This window comes from Pagrus pagrus (assembly GCF_965226575.1).
Source record: "Pagrus pagrus genome assembly, chromosome: 22".
Lineage (NCBI taxonomy): Eukaryota > Metazoa > Chordata > Actinopteri > Spariformes > Sparidae > Pagrus > Pagrus pagrus.
In genome coordinates this window covers 3,761,625-3,785,277 of record NC_140204.1, presented here as the reverse complement: position 1 = coordinate 3,785,277, position 23,653 = coordinate 3,761,625, and the positions used below count along the sequence as shown (strand labels likewise).

Genomic DNA, 23,653 nt, shown 5'->3' with positions numbered 1-23,653 from the left:
TCCTGTAATCGCTCTCTCCTCCTTATTTTCTTTGCATTTCCTCTCCTCCATCTGTCTCCTCACCTCCTCTCAATCCTCCTCCTCCTTTTTCTCTCTTCTTCCTGGTCTTATTTCTTTCCTCCTTTCCCTTTTTTCTGCAGTCGCTCTTTCCTTTTTTTCTTTCTTGCATTTCTTCTCCTTCACCTCTTTTCCTTCCTAATTTCTCCTCTCTGCCTCTCCATCATTCACTCCTGCTCTATCCTCCTCTTTTTTCTTCTTCATCATCCTCTTCTTGTCTCATTTCCTTCCTCTTCCTCCTCTTCCTCCTGCTAAACTCTCCTCTTCCCCAAGCGCTCTTATTTCCTTTTATTACTTCCTTCTTTCTTGCATTTCTTCTCCTCCATCTGTTTCCTTCACCTCCTCCTTTCCTTCCTATTTCTTTCCTCCTCTGCATCTTCTTCCTCCTTCCTCTCCTCCATCTCTCTCTCTCTCTCTCTCTCTCCATCCCTCGCTCGGCTCCAGTTTGGTTTCCTGTTGCCATGGCAGCGGTATGCTAATGAGCGAGTTGATCTCCGGGCTCCTCTAAAACTACAGCAGTCTGCTCCTTCCTCTCCTTTTTCTGTGTCGGTCTCTCGAGCTTCGGTCGGCAAAACAACCTCGTCAACTCAAAAACAACGCCAAAAAACAAAACACGTCCGGACCAATCACAGCGCAGGATCGGACAGGAGATGATTTAATAATCTGGGTGTTTTTTTGGAGGGTGTGTTGTCATATCGGACAGAGTGAGACATCCCGGGTGTAACATACACAGATTATTGCAGTGACCTTTCGAAACCCGTGAATCAGCTTGAGTTACATAAGACGTGAGCGAGAGCCGGAGTGGTGGGTGACGGGTGAATATCAGCCAGCGTCAGCAGGGGTATCTGGATGATAATACTAATAATAATGATGAATGTGTGGTGGGCGATCGGTGACGTCGTTTTCCTGTCTGAACCTGAGCTCTGTCTTTCATCTGGCGACAAAGAGAAGAAAAAAACTCAAAACTAAACGAGCAGAGAAACATGAAAATGCTTCCAGGCTTCAAACATGATGTAATCAATATGTTTTGGCCTTCATAGTCACCATATCTCAACATAACTGAATATGTTATGGAGAGTTTGGTGAACATGCTGAACATCAAGCATTACCTGCTACATTATATCTCATTATTAAAGGGGCACTGCGTCGTTTTGGAGAGGAAATTCAGACAAATATGTATTTTTAACCCTTTTCTCAGTAGATAACGCTGTAACGTAACAAGTTACTTTTAAAAGTAATGTAGTGGTTGTGTAGTAATTTACTGAGGCACCTATTGTTCCTGCTCCCTGTTCCTCCCCCTCAGCATGAACCTCGTTTTCCCTCCTGAACACTGGAAAAAAGAGCCGCCGAACCTCTGAGATAAGTTTCCAGTCCGTCTCAAATTGATTAGCACGGTCTGTCTCTGTCTCCCAACGGACCGGGTCACTGATGTGAAAACTGCAGAGGATAAAGTCTTAAACTTAATCTCAGAGTGCCCGCAGCACTGAAACCACACTCTTTTCAATGCTAATCCAATAGCAGCTTTACATAACACACACACACACACTGGTCGGGATGGGAGGAAGAGATGTTTGAAGATGCCCTGAAGGAGGGAGAACAGGATGTTTCTTGTAAAGTAACACAATCTCAGATCCAGGAAGAAAATCTGAAGAGCTTTGCTTCAAAATTCACCCAGTGAAAATACAAACTTTGACAAAAGTGAATGCAAAACACACAAATTCACTTTAAAGTGAAAAGAATAATTCAACATTTTGGGAAATACTCTGAAATACTGAATACTGAAATAACAAAATGTGATGTTTTCGGCTAGTTTTTCCTCCTAATTCCTGTCTTTATGCTAAGCTAGGCTAATCACAACCTGATTCCTTGAGTTGCTCAGGTTTCAGATTGTTCCTCAAAGGCACTTCAGCGGACTGAATTGATTAACAATACTAAAGTCTTCTTCAAACGTTTAAACAGGGAAGATTGTCCAGATTCCACTTTATATGAAACAGTACAGACGGCATTAAAAAACATAACTTCCACCAACGCAGCGACACGTCGCAACCCACAACAACAACGACTAGAACAAGATATACCATGAAATCTGCACTGTTGGCAGCCCTCCGAGCTTCAAGTGACATTTAAAAATCAATCAGCAAACGTACAGGAGTGAATCATGAAGTCTGAGCTGTGGATTATAGCTGGGAGGAAGCAGAGGATGCCAGCTGATCGAGGCTCACTCACTCACATTAAACAAGCTTGTTGAAACCGTTCTGGAGACGTTTTCTCTCGTCTTTTATTCACACTCTGCTGTGCGAGTTGCAGCGATAAGGAGCTGGAGTGTTTTTAATCTCTAATAAATGCACCCAGTCATCCAGCAGAAGCTCTGGGGAGCCGGCACAGACAGGGAAATTAGCCGAGTGGAAAACCTGACTCTCTCCCAAAAAAAAAGGCCCCAAACCCCCCTTTTATTAATGTCTTCATGGAGAGGAGTTCTGATGACTCATGTTAACCTGCTGAATGAAACCCGCAGCCTGCAGTGCTGAGAGATGAATAGGCTGTTACATTACATTTGCATTTCCTCGCAGGGCGGGATCGTTAAAGCAGCTCCGACATGACGGACCCGACTGTGGACGGGGAATCAAACATGACGTCTTTGTTTTATTCTAACCACTGAAGGCAGGGTTCAACACATGAGAGAAACTACTGTGTGATTTTTTTAACGTCAGCCCCCCGTTTTCTTTTTAATAAGCTGCCAGATTTCACTCTTATGACTGTGAAAAAGAAGGGAGAAAGGTTTCTATCCACCATCACAGCTGCATGTTCTCAGATATCTTTGTGTACTTGTATGATTATCTCGGATCATTGCAACGTTCATTCAGTCTTTGTAAAAAATAAACTGAACAAATGGAGCATTTCGCTGACATGGTTTAGGTCCATTTGGCCCCTTATGATGCTTTTCCATACACATGTGCTCGCCGGCGTATCAGCCCACCACGGTCGGGCTAACATGAAGTTGGTCGAGGTCCACCATTGAGTCCGGTTCTGCTCAAGGTTTCTGCCTGTTTAAAGGCCAAGTGCTTCCTCATGCACAACTACGTTCTTTGCAAATTCTCAACGACATAAATTGGCGTCACGAACAGGATTGGAAGAAGAGATATGCAGACTGCGTCTTGGGCTTTGGGCGACACCACATGTGGCCGCATCGCAAAGATCTCGCTCAGGTCTAAGTGCAGCGAGTAACGTCTAAAAGACTTCTCAAAAATGAACCTTAAAGTTAATGAAGACCAGACTGCAACCAACTTAAACAACATAAATCAAAAATGTGACTCGTTCGCTCATAATACGCCCAGTAACTGGAAAGGACTGGCTGTAAACACTCCTCCTTCCGTGTTATTAGCAAAGAATAGTCGCTAACAAAGCTACGCTAATTCAGTGATAAATGCAATTTAATAAATATTTATATATTTATTAAATAAATGCAAAGACCTGTTGGGTTTTCACCAGCTGTGATGGTAAAAACAGTAAATTAAAGCAGATGTCTCAAAGTACAGACAGAGACAATGGAGAGAAGTTAAACTTCAAACCTCAGACAGTCAGTTAGAGACTCTCCTCTTTCTCTCAGGTCTTACAGAGACATTATAGAGGCATTATAATCGTGAAACCATGAATTATCCTCAGACCATAATCATACCATCAAAATCTATAACCCTTGCATCCCTCATCGAAGCTGTTCTGGCAGCACGTGTTGGCCCGACACCTCACTGAGACACGTCCTTTAAACCCGTCTGTACATCGAATCCACCATCTTTATCACGGCTTTGTACTTGCGTCACTCTGCTCACTCCTCTTCGCACGTCTGCTGCTACACCGCTCACCTTAAAGCCACTCGCAGCATATTAAACCCCACCGCCGACACCAGAGTTAATATCGTCCCTGCTGAGCTGAGCTCGGTGTTTCTTTTGTTGTGAGTGATAAGGTCAGAGCCTTGACGCTAAACATCAACATATTATACAGTCAAATATAATTTCTACATGAGCTGGCTGCCTGATCTGAATGAATGTGCTCCGATCAGATAACCTGTTTTGGGGTTATTATTATTCCGGCTTCCTGCCCGTTTGCACGAAAACCACCTCAAAGCTCGGGTCACTCCGCTTCATTCTGCCTCGAACATCAAACTACCATCTGTAACCCTAAGCTTCTCTCCAGCTAATTCAATTTCTGGGCAATCCGCCTTGACCACTAAACTAAGAAATATGCTAACCGCGGCTACGCTACATAGCACTCGGTTAATTCAATTTCTCTGCGGTCTGATGTAATCTGCACAGAGCTAGATATGCTAACCCAAAGCTGCGCGAACACTAATTCGATCTGGCTGTGCACATGCTTTATGATTTATATGCAAATGCTCGTGTGCTCGCTCGCTTTCTCTCACATTCGATCTGACTCTCTCCATATTTCTTCATCTGTTGTGTCTTTCTCTTCATCGTCTCCTCTCCAGTCGACTCAGTTCCAGCATGTTAGCATGTTAGATGAAGAACACGTTGACAGACCATTTAACTATAAAAATACACAGAATGAACCAACGAGTTACTGCTAACAGATGAAGTGAGACATATATAGAAAAAAAGGGAAGATTTTGAGCATGATGTTTAAAAATAAAGAAATTACCTTGTGGCCAAAAGTATGTGGACACCCAAACATCACATATACATATATAAATCTTATTTCAGATCCATAGGCATGTACCTGCTGCGACTCCAGTCCTCTGTCTACAACATTTTGAAGTTTTTTGTGTTGGTAAATACTTCGTAGGACAATATTTACTAAAATATCATTGTATGCTGGAGTTTTTGGAAAGTAACTGTACTTGTACCGTACTTGAGTATTTCCATTTTACTCAACGTCGTACTTTTTACTCTGCTGCATTTATTTGACACACATAATGAGCAGTTCGGTGCAGATTCTTGATTTTACATCTAAAAAGTTATAAAATACAACATGCTATTAATGATTGCACGATTTTTTCGAACTCTTCTGGTTTCACAAAGAGACGTCTCCCTTCTCTGTGTGTTGTCAACTCAGAACGTTTATCAAAAAACTGTTTGAGGCCAAAAGAGTTTACATTTTCAATTATTTCACAAAAAAGATCAGAGAAAAAAAGTTCAAAAATGAAAATGAATTTACGTTTCCATCAACACAAACAATGTGAGTGTGTCTATAATTGAGAACGTGAGTTAATAGATTAATTAAAGCAATAATTCATTTGGATGTGGTGAATAAAACATGAATAAAGGTAAATATATTATTCAGCAGATTACCGAACCACAACACACATGATGCAAACAAAAATGGTCACACACTCGAGTAGACACGTCATCACACACACACACAAACACACACAGCCCATTTATTATTGAGACGACTGTTAATGTATAATTCAGCAGGACTGCAGGTATCAAAAAAAGACATCTAAATGATTCAAACACACACAAACACAACGTGCACACACAAACACGTTCAAACGCTGCTCCCTCTCACGCACACTCATTAATGTTTCAGGGGGCTGTGTTGTGGGTTAACTGGAGGTTAAACGGCGATAACCAGTGAGGGCTTTTCACTAAAAGTCCACTTTAATCTGCAGGTCGACTGGGAGAAGAGACGGATCCAAACGACGAGAGGAGAAAATGTGTAGAGCGACTGAAGAGAAGAAACGTCAACGTGATGTTCTGTCTTTCATTTTTAGAGGCCGGATGACTTAAATAAAGGAAACAAACGTTAAAAACACTGTGAAGAGATGACAAGAGTTGGAAGACGACGTTTGTTCTGTCTTTTATTTTCCGATGTCAGCCAAGAGCTCTGCCTACGCCCACAGGATTTCCATTTGTGCTGCTCTAAGCATCACAAAATGACATTTAAAAGAAAGACAATGCACTTTGTAGAAACACTTAACCAATGAGCGAGATCCGGAGGGTCACAGCAGAGCGCTGGATATCTCAGATTCACATTTTCTTTTAAAGGTGTCTTAAAAGTTTTAAGAGAAAATGAATCAGCGTATTCCCTTAAATGTCAAACTGGACGCTTGCAGGACCTGATTCGTCTTTAAATTTCTTGTTTTTATTCAAACTACAGGCAAAAAATGGGTTGTTTCTTCCTCGTTTCCCCCGTTTGCCATCCCTCGAAACAACTCCACACACTCCCACTCTTTTTAATACCTACTCTCTTCTCCCTCGCCGTCCCTCTTTGATTGCTGTCATTCGTCAAAATGTCGCGCTCGCTTCCTCCCCTCCAAACTTCCTGTTTGTGCTTCGTTCTACTTCGTTCTGTGGCAACACTTCCCTCACCTCCTTCCCGTCTGCACCACTTACACTAAATACGTAAAAACATCCACTTTTCTCCATTTATCTTTTCTTCCCCATCTTTTCTCTGAGCAGGTTAGTCACCTAAAAAAAAAACGAGACACGGCAAAACAGAGCAAACAAGGAGGGATATATTCCACCGCCCGCTGTTTGTGACTCACTGTTCTTTTGCTGACTCTATTTCTGAGTTGTTTCCTCTGTTCCACCTCTCCACCTCGCTCTGACTTTGTTTCTTCTCTTTCTGTTCACGTCCGTGTCGGCTCCATGAACCAGCCGTCTGTCTGTCGCTCCATCCCTCCCTCATCCTCACCTCCTGCTCTCTCCTACAGGTTTGTCATCATCTGCTCTGCTTTCCTGTCGCGTACCTTCAAACGAAGCCGTGTAAACATTTAAAATGTCACACAAGTGTTCTAGCTGAGTTCCTGTCATCCTGGTCTGTAGTGAATAGAGACACTTCCTCAATGTCAGAGACAAACACATCAGCAAGGTTCGAGTCGTTTCTGTATGAAAGTACAGTCAAAATATTCTGAATGTTTGAAATGTTTTCAGGTCTCATTTTTCGTAGTTTAAATACACCTCCACCTCCTCAGTAAATTCACATAGAGGCTGTTGTTCCTAACACACAGTGCAGAAGCTTAATTATATTTATCTTTTCATAAAAATCTTAAATTTCATGCCTCAATATTGAGTAAATTTTTCTCCATGATATCAACCAAATGATGTCGACCAAATGCCGACTTCTCTGCACTCCGCACAGTGGATCGTTCCAACGTAACTTCTATATGGCCAGCCAGCCAACCAACAGACCAACCAACCAACCAACCAACCAACAAACAAACAAACAAACCAACGAACCAGCCAACCACTGAACCAACCATCCAACCAACAAACAAACAAACCAATGAACCAACCAACCAACCAACTAACCAACCAACCAACCAACCAACCAACCAACCAACTAACCAACCAACCAACTAACCAACCAATGGACCAGCCAACCAACCAACCAACCAACCAACCAACCAACCTCCTTGTCGGAGGCAATAATAACACCAGTTTAACCAACTAGTCTTCTCGTCCTGCCTTGTGAGGGTCATAATATTTAATCGACTGGTCATATTGTCCTCACAAATCTGTTTCCGTCTCTGTAAACAAACTATAAAACATTTCCAGTCAATGTAGACACTGATTGCAGTACAGAGGAAGTTTGGCCTTGTTTCCTGTAATGCACTGTATTATAGATGGAAGCTCTGCAGCTCCATCTCTTCCTCTGTGTGCTCTGTTCCCTCCTGTTTCTCTGCAGCAGCAAAAGAGGAAAGTGAATAATTTGGGCTGCTTTGGAGAGCCTCCAAGTTCTCTCTGTCAGCTCAGCAGTGTTGGACGGATTAACACACACACACACACACACACACTGAACAGTGCCAAGCATCACAGCGGGGAAAAAATTGATTTATGGTTTATTATTTAGCAACAATTTGCTCTCTCCATCCCTCCATCTCTTCCTCACTTTCATCCTCTCATCCTTCACTCTCTGGATCTGAACCTCCATCACTGCATCTCCTCCAACTTTTCCCTAATTTCCTTCCTTTACTCATCTCTTCCTATATTTAGTACATGTGTAATGAAATGTCAATAAAGTGCTGTGTTAATATAAAGTGACATAAAAGACAAAGGTATCAGACGTCACTTACTGGTTCACTGTCCTGTATAATGTGATGAAAGGACCTGGCGACAGAAATTCGTCTCAACTTAAACTTTTTCAGCAAAGATTTGAAACATCTTCATATATTGAATTGTTGTCATTGTTCATTTTATTTGACTAATGATCCTTCTGATCAGTAAAACAGTACTGCAGATACTAAGCTTCTAAATCATGGCCTACAGAAACACATGCAAAAGTTTTAGCAACCAAGAAGTTTGGCATTTATTAGAGAATCAGAATCAGGCTACAATCTGGCCAAGACCAGAGCACGATCCGGCTAGAATCAGGTTATGATCCAGCCAAGATCAGGCCAGGATTGGGCTAGGATCAGTCTCCAATCTGGCCAAGATTGGGTCAGGATTGGGAGAGAGTCAGGTTATGATCTGGCCAAGCTCAGGCCACAACCAGGACACTCAGGTTATAATGTTGACAAGATTGTGGCAGGATTGGGCTATAATCAGGAGACGATCCGGCCAAGGTTGGATCAGGATCAGATAACAATCGGACAAGGATTGGGTCAGAAACACATTACATTTCCTGGCCAAGAAATCAAGTCAGAATCAGGCCAGGAACAGGTTATGATCTGGCCAAGATTGGGGCCAGGATCAGGTTGGGACTGCGCCAGAATTGGATCAGGATCAAAAAAAGGCACTGGACCAGGTTCAAGCCGTAATGAAACGAGTCAGGTGACAATTTCACGCCTGTGCAGTTACTTTAATTCAAACTCTTCAATCCTCTGACCTTTGTCCTCACGTCTCTGATCGCATCCATCCTTCATTACCCTGCTGTCATCACTCCCTGATAACCTCTGACCTCTGACCCCTGCTGCTCCCTCCTCGCTCATGAGGGACTCGCCACAGGTTTCGATGCTGCTGATGATCGGAGCATCAGAGCCGGCGGCCATTTCACTGCAGCATGTTTGTGCTTGTGTGTGTGTGTCGAATTAAAAAGCAGGTCGTCTGTTTGCCTCGGGGGTTTCACTTTCACTCAATAAAACTGCATGTAGTGTGTGTCTGTGTCTGTGTGTGTGTGTGTGTGCGTATCTGGTTGTGTGTTTAAGTGTGTGTGTGTGTGTGCACTGGTGTGTGTAAGCATGCATGTATTTATCTTGTCGCTGCACTCTTGCCTCGCCGCTAATAAACGCCAATGATCCGTGTAGACAGAGTTCCCATTTAAATGGCAGCCTTAATTATTAAAAGGTGTTTGAAGGGGGACGGCAGGGCGTTAAAGGCTCAGTACGTATAATCTCAGCATGAATAATACAGCGTGATCTACGTGTGGGACTGAGTTTGGCCTCAAAAAGGTGGAAACTTGAGGTGATCTGAGAGCAGAGACCTGAACCCAAACTTCACACTGACGATGTGACCTGACTCACTGTCATACCCCAATTATTCCTTCTCCAGAGAAAATAAAGTTGCAGCACTATCGTTCTCCACAGGGGCTCAACAGCTCGTGCCCCCAAACAACATCGGACATGTTACGTAAAAGTGATAAAACCATCGAGCAGCTGGGGGAGTTATGACGGGAAGAGGAAGGCAGATGACATTTAAAACCATGCAACCATATAAATCTCTTTTATCTCTTTTAAACTTGAAATATTAAAATCACAGTCGTCGTTCTCTAAAATAAGGCTAAATAATGATAATAGTATAGTATGTTATCTATCTATCTATCTATCTATCTATCTATCTATCTATATCTATATATATAGTATATTATGTGATTATAGTCTGGTAAAATCCTGGTGTTGTGAATAAAATGCATTCATTTATTTCACACCGCTACAGATCTATAGATCACATAAGCATTTTAATGAGGTTTTGTTGTTTCTTGTTGCTGCATCATGTCTTTGTTGGCTTCATTTAACTGTTGCTGCCTTTCAAAACAGAAATAATACAGTAACCAATTAATAAAGAACAAAACAATAAAGAAAAGGTCAGGTCAGAGAGCAGCTTCTGCAAGAATGAAAGGAAGAAATCAAAAAAATCTCTTCTGCAGGTGTTAAGCCCTCGATAGACATTCATATGTAAACAAAAGTCTGTGAAAAAAACTATTTGGAGAGAAAGTACAAAACAGTGACACAGTTAGTGATGAAGTCAGTTAGCTGCTGCATCGCGTACCTTTACAAAGCAGCAGCTAACCAAGTAGTTTTAACCGAGTCAGAAAACATTTTTCACCATTTTCTGCCTCGGATTACTCGAGGAAACGAAGGAGAGATCAGCTGATAGAGAAAACAAACGTTACTGACGCTCGAAGCTTCAATGATTTCTGTGTCTTTCTGGTGTTATATCACTCCTGAGCTGAGTGCTCCCTTTTCCTCTCCTTCACTCAATTCACACCTCTCCTGCTCTTCCTCTTCCACCCGTTCACACTTTTTTTTTTACCGTTACGCTTATTTATCAGAATCACCCAGAATGCACTGCAGAGGTGTTGTGAAGGGTATCTGCCACTTTCCCCACACCTCTCTGCCAGCCAGCTGGACACACTTCATTACTTCCTGTGTGTCAAACGGCCAATCAGAGAGTTTATTTCGGGTTTAAAAAGCCCCCTCGGCATGATGGGTAACTGACCGTGTGTGTGTGTGTGTGAGTGAGTGAGTGTGTGAGTGAGTGTGTGAGTGTGCAATTTAGCCGTTAAGTTGGAACCAGCGAGTTGAAACCCAAAGTTACTTCGCCGTTACGTAACTGAAAACTCAACTCACTCGTCTCTGTCTGCTCCAATCACATCCATGAACACATGTAGGAGAGGAGAGGAGAGGAAATGGGAGGAAACAAGAGGAGAAAAGAAGGAAAGACGGGAAAGGAAACAAGTAGAGAGTGTAAGGAGAGGAAATGAGAGAAGAAGAGGAAAGGAAATGTAGGAAACAAGAGAAAGGAAAGGAAGGAAGAGAGAGGAAAGGAAACAATAGAGGACAAGAAAGGAGATTAAGGAGGGGAGACAAGAAGAGAACAAAGAAAAGGAAATGAGAGGGACAAGAGATGAAATGAGGGAGAGGAGAGGAAATGAGAGAAGAAGAAAGAAGAAGACAGGAAATTAAGGAAATGAAATATGAGAGGAAGAGGAAAGAGGAGAGGGGTGAAAAAAGGAAAGGAGAGTAAAATAAGGAAAAGAGAGATAAGGTGAGAAGGAAAGGAAAGAAGGGAGATGAAAGGAAACTAGAGGAAATGAAGGAAAGGAAACGAGAGGAGAGTAAAGGAAATGAAAGAAAGGAAATAAGAGATGTAAAGGGGAGAGGCGAGGGTTAGGAAACAAGAGGAGATGAGAAGGGAAGGAAAGAAGGGAGAGAAAAGGAAACTAGAGGTGGTGACAGGAAAGAAAAAAGAGTCGAGGAAATAATATGAAGAGGAGGAGAGGAAATGAAGGAAAGGAAATAAGAAAGGAAAAGAATAGAAGAGAGGAGGAGAAAGGAAACAAAGGGACAGGAAAGGAAATGAAGGAGAGGAGAGGAAATAAAATGTAGAAGCGAGAGAAGGAGAGGACGATGGATGGACGATAGCTCGAATAGGAGGAGAGCAGAAACAAGAGGAAAAAGAGAGGAAGGGAATTGAAAGGAGAAGAGGGAACAAGGAAGGAGACAAGAGGAGAGGACGTAGGTGGGATAGGAGGACACAAAGAGAGGGAGGAGGAAGAGGAGAAATTACAGAGAGGAGGACGAGGAGAAGAGACGAGTGGAGGCAGAGACAAGGTTAAACAGGCTCGGTGGAGGAGAGAAGAGAAGGAAGAGAGGATGATGAAGGAGAAGACGGAGAGGAGTGTGTGCTGAATGCTGAGCTCCACTGTGTGTGTGTGTGTGTGTGTGTGTGTGTGTGTGTGTGTGTGTGTGTGTGTGTGTATTGATCCCACACACAGTGTATTGGAGATGTAATTTGCATTGATCTCATTGGAGGATGCTGACGAGGATGAGCTCACACTCATACAGACACACACACATATATTCACTGATATAAACGCACGTGTCCACGTGCACACAGTTTGTCACGATCGATAACAGGTCGTCAGGTAATGTGACACCCGACCGAGCGGCCATGTTGGAGGCCCTCAACGCAAAACACGTGAGAACAAATCAGCTGATTGTCTCGAGAAACATCCGTCTGGTTTGGTTGTTTATCAGCAAACGGCTCAAATGAATCGCAGGATGATTCGACGCGCAGGAAAATGGGAGCTTTTGATTGGTCCGTGTGTAAATGAGCTTATTCTTTAAATGCCAGGACTGAGTAGAGAGACAAAATGGTGCTTTAACCCAATGAAACACGGAAAAGAGGAAAAGAAATGAGGAGGACGAGAGAGGAAACGAAGGAGAGGAGAAGATAAGGAAAGAAGGGAGAGAAAAGGAAACAAGAGGAAATGAAACCTGAGGACAGGAAATGAAGGAAAGGAAATAAGAGAAGTATAGAGGAGAGAGAGGAAAGGAAACAGGGGAGATGAGAGAGGAAACAAGATGATGAAACTCAAGGACAGGAAATGAAGGAAAGGAAATAAGACAAGAAAAGAGGAAAAGAAGACCAAAGAGGAAATGGGGGAGAGGAGAAGGAAAGAAGTGACAGGAAAGGAAACGAGAGGAGAGTAAAGGAAATGAAGGAGAGGAGAGGAAATGAAACTTAAGGACAGAAAATGAAGGAAAGGAAATGAAGGAGAGGAAATGAGAAGAAAAGAGGAGAGAAAAGGAAACAAGTGGAAATGACATGAAAGGAAAATAGAGGAGAGTAAAGGAAATGAAGGAAATGAGAGAAAATGAAACTTGAGGACAGAAAATGGAGGAAAGGAAACAAGAGAAAAGGAAACGAGAGGAAATAACAGGAAGGGAAAATAGAGCAGAGTAAAGGAAATGAAGGACAGGAAATGAGAGAAGAAAAGAGGAGAGGAAAGGAAAGAATGGAGATGAGAGAGGAAACAAGAGGAGAATAAAAGAGAAGAGATGAGAGGGAAAACAAGAAGACAACATCTCCCATGATCCCGAGCTTCTTAACATCAACATCAAACTACGTCTCTTCTTTGATTTGGAGCAGCAGACGACTAAAGTACCGAGCGCCAACATTCATGTGTGTGTGGATGATCATGTTTATGTACGTCTGTGTGTGTGTGTGTGTGTGTGTGTGTGTGTGTGTGTGTGTGTGTGTGAACAACAAAAGGATGTGCAGGTCTCACCACACACACACACACACACACACACACACACACACACACACACACACACACACACACACACACAGCGTTACATAATTGCGTCTGAGAGCCTGGTGTTGGTGAAACACTGTGGCAGCACTTAGTGTGCGACACCTCGACCTCCATCATACACACAGACACACACATGTACATGCATAAAGAGGCATGAACACACACTCACACACACACACACACACACACACACACACACACACTGCAGGCGACAAATAATGGAACAAAGCAGAGAGCTAAGAGGAGGTTAACCAGAGGTAGAGAGACGTGAAGAGGGAGGAAACACAACAAACAAGACGGCGAGAGAAAGAGGAAGAGAAGAAGAGAAGAAGAGACGGAGGGAGAAAGGGAGAGAGAAGAAGAGACGGAGGGAGAAAGAGGAAGAGAAGAAGAGACGGAGGGAGAAAGGGAGAGAGAGAAGAAGAGGTTGCAGTACGTGGAAGGCTTACGTAAGTGTCCTGACAGTGTTCGTCAACTGTCTCCTGAGACACACACACACACACACACACACACACACACACACACACACACACACACACACACACACACACACACAGGGCATCTGGAGCGGCTAATGTGGCGTCTGTTTGTTTGTCAACATCTGTTGTTGTCATGGCGTCCGGGGGCCCAGCGGTGCTGCCTCCTGCCTCCAGCTGCAGGAAGCTGAACTTCCAAAGTAAAGTCTGAGCTGGAGGTCAGTGGGCCGGTCGCGTCACAGGAGAATATCGTGAAGATGCTGAAATAACAACACGAGGACGAGACGGCAACTTTCCTCCGCTCGTCATCATCCGGTTTTATTCCACAATAAAAGCCCCTCCACATGCCAGTATGCACCGAGTAACTGCTCATCAGGGGGGAAACTTACTTATCTTCTCATCAACATGCTGATGGAAAGTCAAGTCCACCGAACATCTCTGGAGCTTCACAGTAAAACAGAGTTGCAGCGTTCTGCTGAACAACTGAAGCAGCCGGAGACTAAAACATGAGATGTCTCCGTGCAGCTCGTCTGCTGTGATCCAAGATGATTTGAACAGACGCTATTCGCCTCTTTGATGCAACGTTAAGCTCGTGCACCCACTTCTGATGTTGTGTAACGTTTTTAGCTTTTAGCAGCTGCTGAACCTGGACTTACATTTTTGCGTGAACTTTTCCTTTAAGTTGACTCAGCACATTTAACCAGAAGGCCACCGAATAGCTGACATGAATCACAGTTCATCCTCCTACCAACACCAACATTTTCCAAGTGGTCTGCAACGAAAGTCACATATTGTTGTGTTTCAAACAAAGACTGGGTTCTCGTTGTTCGTCTCCTTCCTCAGCCGCCACAGAGTTGCTTTGGAGGAGGCGTGTTTTGTCTCCCACGCTGCGTTTCTCCGTCTCCAGAGCCTCCTTTGTTCTGTCATTGCATCTCTGATGACGTCCGCACAGCTTCATCTTTATTACATTTACCATGTACGAAGGTAAAGGACGTGACCTAGACGGAAGTATATTTACTCCACTACTGTACTTAAGTATAAACTCAAGGTACTTGTACTCTTTCCTTCATCTCTGTTGACATCTGTACCTCCCCTCTCGTCCCTCTCGTCCCTCTCGTCTCTTCTGCCTCTCACTTCAACAAACACGTCAGTAAACAGCTGATTGTTGCTGACAGCTGTCTCTCTCTCTCTCTCTCTCTCTCTCTGTCTCTTCCTGTTTCCTCCTCCATGTTTTTTTTCTGTTCATCTCTCAGATTTACTCTCAGCGTCTGTTTCTGTCACTTCAGCGACTTTTACTGGCACGAGCAGAAAGCTTATGTGAGACAATTCTGCCAAACGAGAGTCACATTTGTCGGAGCGTCTGTAGCCTGCAGACTTTAAGACTCTGACAGAGATTTGAAGTGTTTACATACGAGATCGGATCAAGTTCATGGACGCTGGTTCAGTTGTACTTTATTTGGGAATTTCCATTTTCTTCTTGTCTGAACATTTAATTTACTCATAATTAAGATGCAAAAATACAAAAACAATTGTTACCATTTCTAGAAATGTATGTAAAAGTATCCTAAACATCTATCAGAGTCCAGTTTTGGGCTGTTTTGAAATGTTATAAGCTGAATTTCCCAAACAGTCACAAGCTCTGTAAGTAATTCTGGCATCTATAGGAGTTTAAACACACTGAAATATGTATTTATTTTTCTCGCCTGAACTTTCTTTAATGTAAAAATAAGCCTTCAGATGATCTGTAACTGCTCCTACGAGCTGGAAAACACAATGGCTCCACACATTTCATAATAATGTCACTTAAAATAAAGTAGTATAAAGTAAATAGAAACCTGTTTCCTTATTTACACTAACTTTATGCACGTAAAATTGTAAAATAAGTGCTTTCAGTGGATAAACAGCCCAAACAAAGGAGCAAAATTGCATTAAATCTCATAAATTTCCAAGCTTTGAGCTTTAAAACCCACTAAAAATTATATATTCATGGATTTGAAATCTCATGACACATCAATCATCAGAAGACTGGCCTGTAAGTGGCTCAGGAGAGAGAAGAAAGAAGAGAGAGTCTGTCTCCGGTCTATGAAATCACTCGTTTGCTGTTGTAGGCTTCGGGTCGGGCATAGAAGCTCCTAAAAAAGCATTCGCAAACACTATTCATGCATCAAATCCTGTGTTTTGGAGGCAATGTTTCACTGAAATGGATCCACTGGACATGTGGGAATAAGAGAAGACAGCTTTAGATGGAGTTTGTTTTATTGTTTGTTGATTTTACCTGCCTGCCGTGCTTTTACTTTGAATACTGCAGTTAAGAACAATTTTGAGTTACTCGTATTGCAACCATTTCAGACAATTATCATCCTCCATTATCCAAAACTGAACAGTTGTTTTATGTGATGATAACATAAATAGCTCTGTGTAGTATTTCCTGCATAAAGAACATTTTGTTTCTCCCACTCAGAAGCTGCCAGCGTGTCAGAAACATAGTTTTTATAACAGCCCTCTTCCTCTTCATCGCTCCGTCTTCCTGTCACTTCCCAACAATTTAAGCACATCTTATTAAGCGCTGACAGCTCTCTCTTCCTCCCCGTTTCCTGTTCCAGTTGTGTTCTCGCTCCTCACATCTCCTCTTTCTCCCCTCGGTCTAAATTTGAGAACACGTCTTATTTTAGGACCGAGAGTCTCCGCGACGCCACGGGATGTTTTGAAAAATAAGACTTTCTCGCTTTCTTCTGCGCGAGTCTCGCTCAGAGGAGGCGCTCTGCCGGAGCTGCAGCCAATTATACCTCCCAGCACGGTGTAGTCGACGGCAGCGCCGGCCTGTGTCTCAGTGCGGAGGAGCAGACTGAAGAAGTCGAGCTCCTCTGTTTCTGCGAGTCGTATCCACAGAAAGCAGGGCGGGTATTTAATTAGCGTCTGAGGTGCAGAACCAGGAAGAAGACATGAACTTGTGACCGATCGTTGAGATAATGATGAGACCGGCACCAGAGGATCATCCAGATCTATCAGGAAGTATTTATTTTGACAAATGATTGGACTTAAAATCATGTTCACATACTGCGCCACTGTTCTGCTGGTGGGAAATGTCATTTGTGGCTGGATTGTGTTGTGTATTTTTGTTTGGCGTACAGTTCGTGGAAAGGTGGTCGGACTTAACAAGACTTTCGTTACGTTCAGGGAAAGATCGTCTCAACATAAACACGAAGATGTTTCTTAATTCTTTAGTTGCTTCATGCAGATGTTGTTTTGCGAGAGCAGATACTGCAGAAAAAACAAATTAAAAGCAGCATTATTGAATATTTTGTTCATATTTTGCTGCTTGCAGACAGATTAATTAACAAATCAGGAAAAGGCTGCATCGCCTCGCTCTCCATGTTTGTTTTGCTGCTGCAAACGAGCAGAATACAGGAGACGGGGTTGAGATCCCCTAAAGCTTGTATCCATGATCCCTAATAAATCCATCTGTGCCGCGAACAATCCCAAAATAAACAAACCGGCACATTCGCAGCGAGCGCGGTGAAGACTCGAGACACGATCGGGTTGCAGCTGTTCTTATTTACGATGCTAATAAAGATCCTGCAAAACACTTCAGAGTCCAGCACAAGCCCAGCAGTGTGACACACTTTGGATTTTCAGCTTTTTGGAGATTATTGAGAAAAAGTCGCAGATCAGAGTGAATCTGGCAGACTAAATATCTGGTCAGGAAGCCAACGCAAGCGACAGCCAATGAGAGCGGACACTCTTCTTCTTCTTCTTCTTCTACTTCCTACCTCGGCCCAGTCTGATGATGCATCTACGGAGCGAGCACAGTAATAACCCTCAGTATCCGTAACCTCGTCGTCCTTGCTGAACCACAATACAAGCCGGTGTTTTCACGTTTGTCTGTGCAGAAATAATCCTCGCTGCCCAAACATTCATCAAACAATTCATCCTCTCACTCGTTTTCTTTTCTTTTTTCCTCGTTTAAAAGTCACCGACAACCTTTGTTGTTTGAGTGTTTTGACAAACGTTACCACTGCTCGACAGAATCTTAGTCAAGAATTAATTGATCTTTGAAAATATACAATAAAAAACCCTAAAATGTGAGGATTTGACGAGGAACGTTCAGTTTTTTTTTCACTCTTTTTGTACAAAATCGGTCCGATCTGTCGTGAAGATCGTTGCTAGCATGTGCATTTGTTTTGGAAGTGAGTAACAGAGAGACCACAGGGTGGATCACGATGAGGTAATGTATTTATATGTGATCTTATATGTGATAAATGTGATCCGACCCGAGCACAGGCATCAATAATAACTATATAAAAACAACAGTCTGTTCGCTGAAGGTCTCATTTGCTGTTATAATCATCAGAGGAGTCACAAAAAGTTCCTCGTAGTCACTTTAAATAGTTTTAGACACAATCAATTTAATTAACATGATTGAAATAATTTAAAAGAAGAGCAGCTAATCCTCACATTATTAACGCTGTCGATAAATTCACTGTCAATTGATTAATTAATAATCGTTTCAGGTGTCATGTTTGTACATTTTCATGTGTTTTATAGGCAAAAATCTTCAAAATCATCAGAACACAAGCTGTCACATCACTAAAGTGAAGTAAAAAATACAATAATTACATCTGAATTGTCGTAAACTAAAAGTATAAAGCGGCATTTGGTTTAAATAAACTTAAAACTTTTGATTTCACCACTTTAATGACTCTGACGTCCATGATTAAAACATTTATCCTGTTTGAAAATACGTTGAATCTTATTAAAGATGATCAGGACACGTAGGATGTGTTGGTATACGGTAAGAGGACGTATTGACCTGTTTATGACTGTATATCTATGTCACACAAACACACACAGATCAATAAAATCCCAAACACTCGCTGCTCATCGACTCTGCAGTAGAAAACGTCCCGGCCAATGAGGAGTCGATGTTTAAGCTGCACATTGAATTATCTATTTAAAGCATTTTTTTTAATAGAAGTTCCCAATTTATATGCTAATTCCTCCAGTCATCTCACTCCGCCGCTGCCTCTGCCTCTTCGCCGAGTTATGTATTAAATCATCACCCCGTCGCTGCAAACACAAGGGCGAGTCAGCCGTTTGTCTCGTCATCGACCGCTCAGCACACGTTCACCTTTTCCTGCTCCGGCTATCCTTCACCGTCCACCGCAGCACAGCAGGGGATATAAAGATCTTCCTAAATCTCCACCTATGTCCCCGTCTCCTCCCCAGGCGACAAAGCTCTTCCCTCCATCCTCCTAAATCCTTCAGCCTAGAGGAAGCACTTCACTCCCCTCCATCTTCCCTGATCCATCATCTTTATCTTCTGCTGCATCACTAAACCTTTCAAAAGGTGGAAAGAGTCATTCACCTCTCCCGGTCTTTGAATTTATCAGCATCCTCTATCTGTCCCTCCAATCCTCTGAAAAAGCCTCTAAGGATGTTAGACGGAGGTGAAAATGTGCTGATGTTTAGTCAGTTCACACACAAACTGGATGTATATCGTCCTCCGAGCTGATCGCTTCCTTTCATCAACACCAGTGTGTTTTCTGACAGTTGCAGAACAAGGCGTGGCAGCAGCGAAGCCTCGTGTCTATTTTATTTTGTCATTTTTATTTTGCACTTAAGAAACGTCCTCTCTGGGACCGCCTCTACCCGCCCAGAGGAAACATGTCAGCGGTCCGTCTCGCACTCCCTCCTCAGATCTCTACCTGTGTCACCTCTCCCTCCTCCAGAGACAGAAAGCACTTCGCTTCCTGCTCTTATCTCCCTCCGATCTGTCTACGGATCGTCCCGTGGCTGCTGTCATCCCTCCTCTCCTCGCCCTCGCCCTGTCCTCCTCACATCCGTCTGGCAGCATCCCTCTGTCGCCTGAGAAGCTGAAAGCAGCAGGGAACAGACAGGCGGGCGGGCCGAGAGAGACGGAGATGGCCTCGGGGCTTTTCTAACTCTGCTTCTTCTCTGACTCCATCCCATCAAATCTCCATCTCTTCCTCGCTCATGCGCTCGTTTCGTCCCTCCAGCTCTCCGTTCTTCTCTCTGTTCTGTCCCATTAAATCTCTCGTCCTCGTATCTGCTCACAGTCGCTCCAGCTCATTATCTCACTCCCCCCCGACCCGTTCTCCCCTCTGTTTTCGGAGACCCTCTTGAATTCTCGCTCTCCTCGAAGTCCCACGAGGAGAGCAACAAAATCCCTCAATTTCCACAAAGACAAGGAAATGTGTCATGAACGTGGTTCTCCTTTATCCACATGTTGGTTCTGGACATGCACACCTTCTGTTTGAATCTTTGTTGGTACGTGAAAGTATAAAAAATGTAAACCTTTACGTACGAGCATGTCTGCTGGTATTCCTAACAAAGCCTCGACACCAGCGAAGATTCATATATATACATAAATAATACACGTCGCCAAGTATACTCTCAGTTCTCAGCAGTATTTCTACACAAGGACAGCATCTCTGCTTTCAGGTCAACGGTCCTACTCCTTCAGAATCTCAGTTAGCAGAGAAAACAAAGTCGTTTCAGCAGGACGACGGCTCAAACGAAGGGTTTGAGAGACAGATGTGGAGTCCCTACCTCTTTTTGGTGGTATTTGATGGCCAGTTTGAGCTTGGCCAGGTCGTGGCACTGTCTGGGGTCCAGCTCCTCGCTCTGGTCGTTGTCTCTGTGGTTCAGGATGGTCTCCAGCTCTCTGGAGCTCCTGGCCTGGTCCAGAAGGTCTTTGGCGAAGCGTTTGCACTGCTGAGACAGCTCCTCGTACTCCTGACGAAACTCGTTCTCCACCTGAGGAGAAGATAAAACAGGTTAACGGAGTGGAGGAAACATTTTCTGTGTCTGTGACGTTCATGCTTCAACTCTGTCTGAAAGTGTTGCTCTGCTGCGAAAACTAAATATGCCACTTATAAAACTAAAAAATTATAGGGTGTCGATGAAAGGAAAACGCTTTTGAAGCCTCTGTCGTGCATCGTCTGAGGAGAATCTCTGCTCTTGTTGCGCGAGATAAAAACTTATTCTTAGCCCGAAGGAAAAAACATCAGAGATTATGATCAGGTGTGAGGCGCTCTGTGATTACAGTGCTGGGATATGAAGCAAAGAAAAAGGGAAAGTATATTATAAAAATGAAGAAGCACTTATAAAAAGGACAAGTGAAGGAGAAAACATGAGTCGAACTGGATGCTGCTGCTTCCTCAGAGGTTTTCACAGCCTTGTTCAGGATGTGGCGTCCCTCCAGGAGAGTTCACTCGATGAATCGATGCCAAGGAAGGAGTGAAGCTGCTCGAGAAGCTGCTGGTCGGAGCAGCTTTTTACTGTGCGTCTCGTTTAATTTGACAGTAAGCTGTATATTCTGGAAATTAAAGCTGGCAGGAATCATGAGGCTAATCCAACCCCGCTGCAAATGCTTCACTGACGAGTGTCTGCACAGCTGACTGAACTCTTTCTCCACCTGAGACTATTTCTTTTTACAACAGGAGCTTCGCACCTTTGCCAGATATCCTTACCTTGCTGAGCTCCTTGAGTTCCCAGCCCAGTCTGAAGGCAGTGAGGATGGGATCTTCACTGGACAGAGCGATGAGGGACGGCGAGGCCAGAGCTTTGTAGATGTTGAGTCGAGACCGTGAATGCCGAAGACTGTCAACCTGCAGGAGCAGAAGAGGAGGTTAAAACGAGGCTAAACAAAGAGTAAAACGTTTGCACACCAAGGACCAAGATATCAAGATAACCTGATCGAGGTCTTTGTACCAAAACATCGTTATTAAGATTCATCCATCGGCCAAATACTGGAAGAGAACTGAGTAGTTTACGTTGCAGCTTTGGAAAGATAAATATATAGAAAGATGATGTTTTCTTCATGGCAGAGGAGATGTTAGGGATCTAATCATGTAGGATGTGCTGAAGCTAAATGTCCGTGCTGGATGTACAAACGGGAGTAATTACTGCATAGTCTCGCATTGATTTTCTGCAAAGCGAGATCAAACGCTGAGAAATATTCACTTACCTCTGAACTGGAAACACACTCGACACAGTCGCACCGGATCTGGTGAGGTCTGGGGATGGTGACCTGACAGAACGAGAAGGAAAATAAAAAGATAAATCACAACTGAATGAATTAAACGCCTGATTCAAGATGAACGGGTTTGTCTGATCACCTTCCGCTGGACGAGGAGCTTGATGATCTCGTAGTTGTTGGTGTGAGCAGCGAGCATGATGGGAGTTATGTCTGGGGTGAACTCTGAAAACTGACTGTCCATCATCAGAGAGGGAACCTGGAGACGAACAAACAACAAAAACTCTTTAATAAACTAATAAATAAAATGCTTTTGTTTGGTATTTCGGTTCAACGCTTCCTGTGTGAGAGAAAAACAAAAAGTCCCAAACTCTGCTGAGCTTTTATTTTGTAATTAAACAGCTGCGATTCAGGAGGAGCAGCTGAGAACAGAAGACAAATTAGCCGAACGATGAGTCGAATTAAACTCTCCTGGATCAGATTAAAACAAATTGAATTAGAGCAAAGTGTTTCGACAAAAGAAGTTTCCTGCCGAGGAACATTTATTTAAAGTCACATCCTCTCCAGACCTCATTACAACCCTCACTGAAACGGCTCTGAACAGCTGCTGCAGAGCAGGAGCGAGTGTTTTTATTGCCAAGTGGAAACCAGGTGGTGCGTCACTAAAGGTGGACGGGAGAGAGAGTAATGGATTTATTAGAATAAACAGAGTTTAAAGGGAAACAGAACAGTTTATTTGCTGCTTTAAAAACTGCTCCACACCATGTTACTGTGTTTGAGATATTTGATTACATTTCCTTTTATTTTCCGAGCACACAAACAGAAATATATCTTTTGTTTACTGCTAAAAGAAAACGTTGACATGTTGGGAAACACTGCAACACAAACAGCCTCAATAACCAAAAGTAGGAACGAAGCAGAGCGCTCCCTTCTCCCACTTTCTCCCATCACACCTCCTCCTTTTTACATCCTTTCTCCTCATCTGACCTCCTGCCATCTTTGTTTTTCCCTCTCTCCTCCTCTCTGCTGCCAAAACCTTCTTCACTCATCTGATTTCCCTCCCTCTCTCTTTTCTTTCCTGGCGTTATAAGGAGTGTGAGAACAGCTGCCACGGGCTGGTGGGGCATCACACACTGATTGAGGAGATGAGGATGAAACATACACACACTCAGATAAATATGAACACCAACACAAAGCTAAATTATACTTGTAGTTTGGGTTCGAGAGTGTTTGTTGATCTGCAGAGTAGAGTTTGAACACTACTTGATTTTTGAGGCCGGCTCCGATGCTCGAAGTATCGTCCGATACACGTGCTTTTTTGCATTTGATCCCTCAAATGTGGTTCTCAAACAGTACTGAGGCAGTGAACTACACTGGGAATTTAATAATTATGAATGACCCCAAGCGTCTTTACATCTTTACATAATTACTGCATTAAAGGCCCACACGGAATCGGCAATGCTGCAGACTTTCCACAGACTTTCTACAGACTTTCCACAGACTTTCTACAGACTTTCCACAGACTTTCCACAGACTTTCTACAGATTTCTACAGACTTTCCACAGACTTTCTACAGACTTTCTACAGACTTTCTACAGATTTCCACAGACTTTCTACAGATTTCCACAGACTTTCTACAGACTTTCTACAGATTTCCACAGACTTTCTACAGATTTCCGCAGACTTTCCACAGACTTTCTACAGACTTTCCAGACTTTCAACAGACTTTCCACAGACTTTCTACAGACTTTCCACAGACTTTCCTTCAATTTTCCACAGATTCAATGCTGATTTTAAACAAGTAGAGTTGTTGTTTGTATAACTGAGAACATTGACACATCTCCACTCTCTTGTGCATGTTAAATGTTCAATATTGGCCAACTGATGAGTTCATACTCAAAAC

At 43.2% G+C, this 23,653-nt stretch overlaps 1 protein-coding gene across 1 annotated transcript in view; it reads right to left on the bottom strand.

Moving 5' to 3' along the window:
- Nucleotides 1-23,653, bottom strand: part of trpc5a (transient receptor potential cation channel, subfamily C, member 5a) — a 109,771-nt gene that overhangs the window by 34,501 nt on the left and 51,617 nt on the right. The window contains exons 5-8 of the mRNA XM_084344171.1: nucleotides 21,893-22,009; nucleotides 21,742-21,804; nucleotides 21,245-21,382; nucleotides 20,322-20,528 (exon numbers count right to left, since the gene is read on the bottom strand). Of these exons, the coding sequence (XP_084200297.1) occupies nucleotides 20,322-20,528; nucleotides 21,245-21,382; nucleotides 21,742-21,804; nucleotides 21,893-22,009 (525 nt within the window). The remainder of the gene's footprint in view (nucleotides 1-20,321; nucleotides 20,529-21,244; nucleotides 21,383-21,741; nucleotides 21,805-21,892; nucleotides 22,010-23,653) is intronic.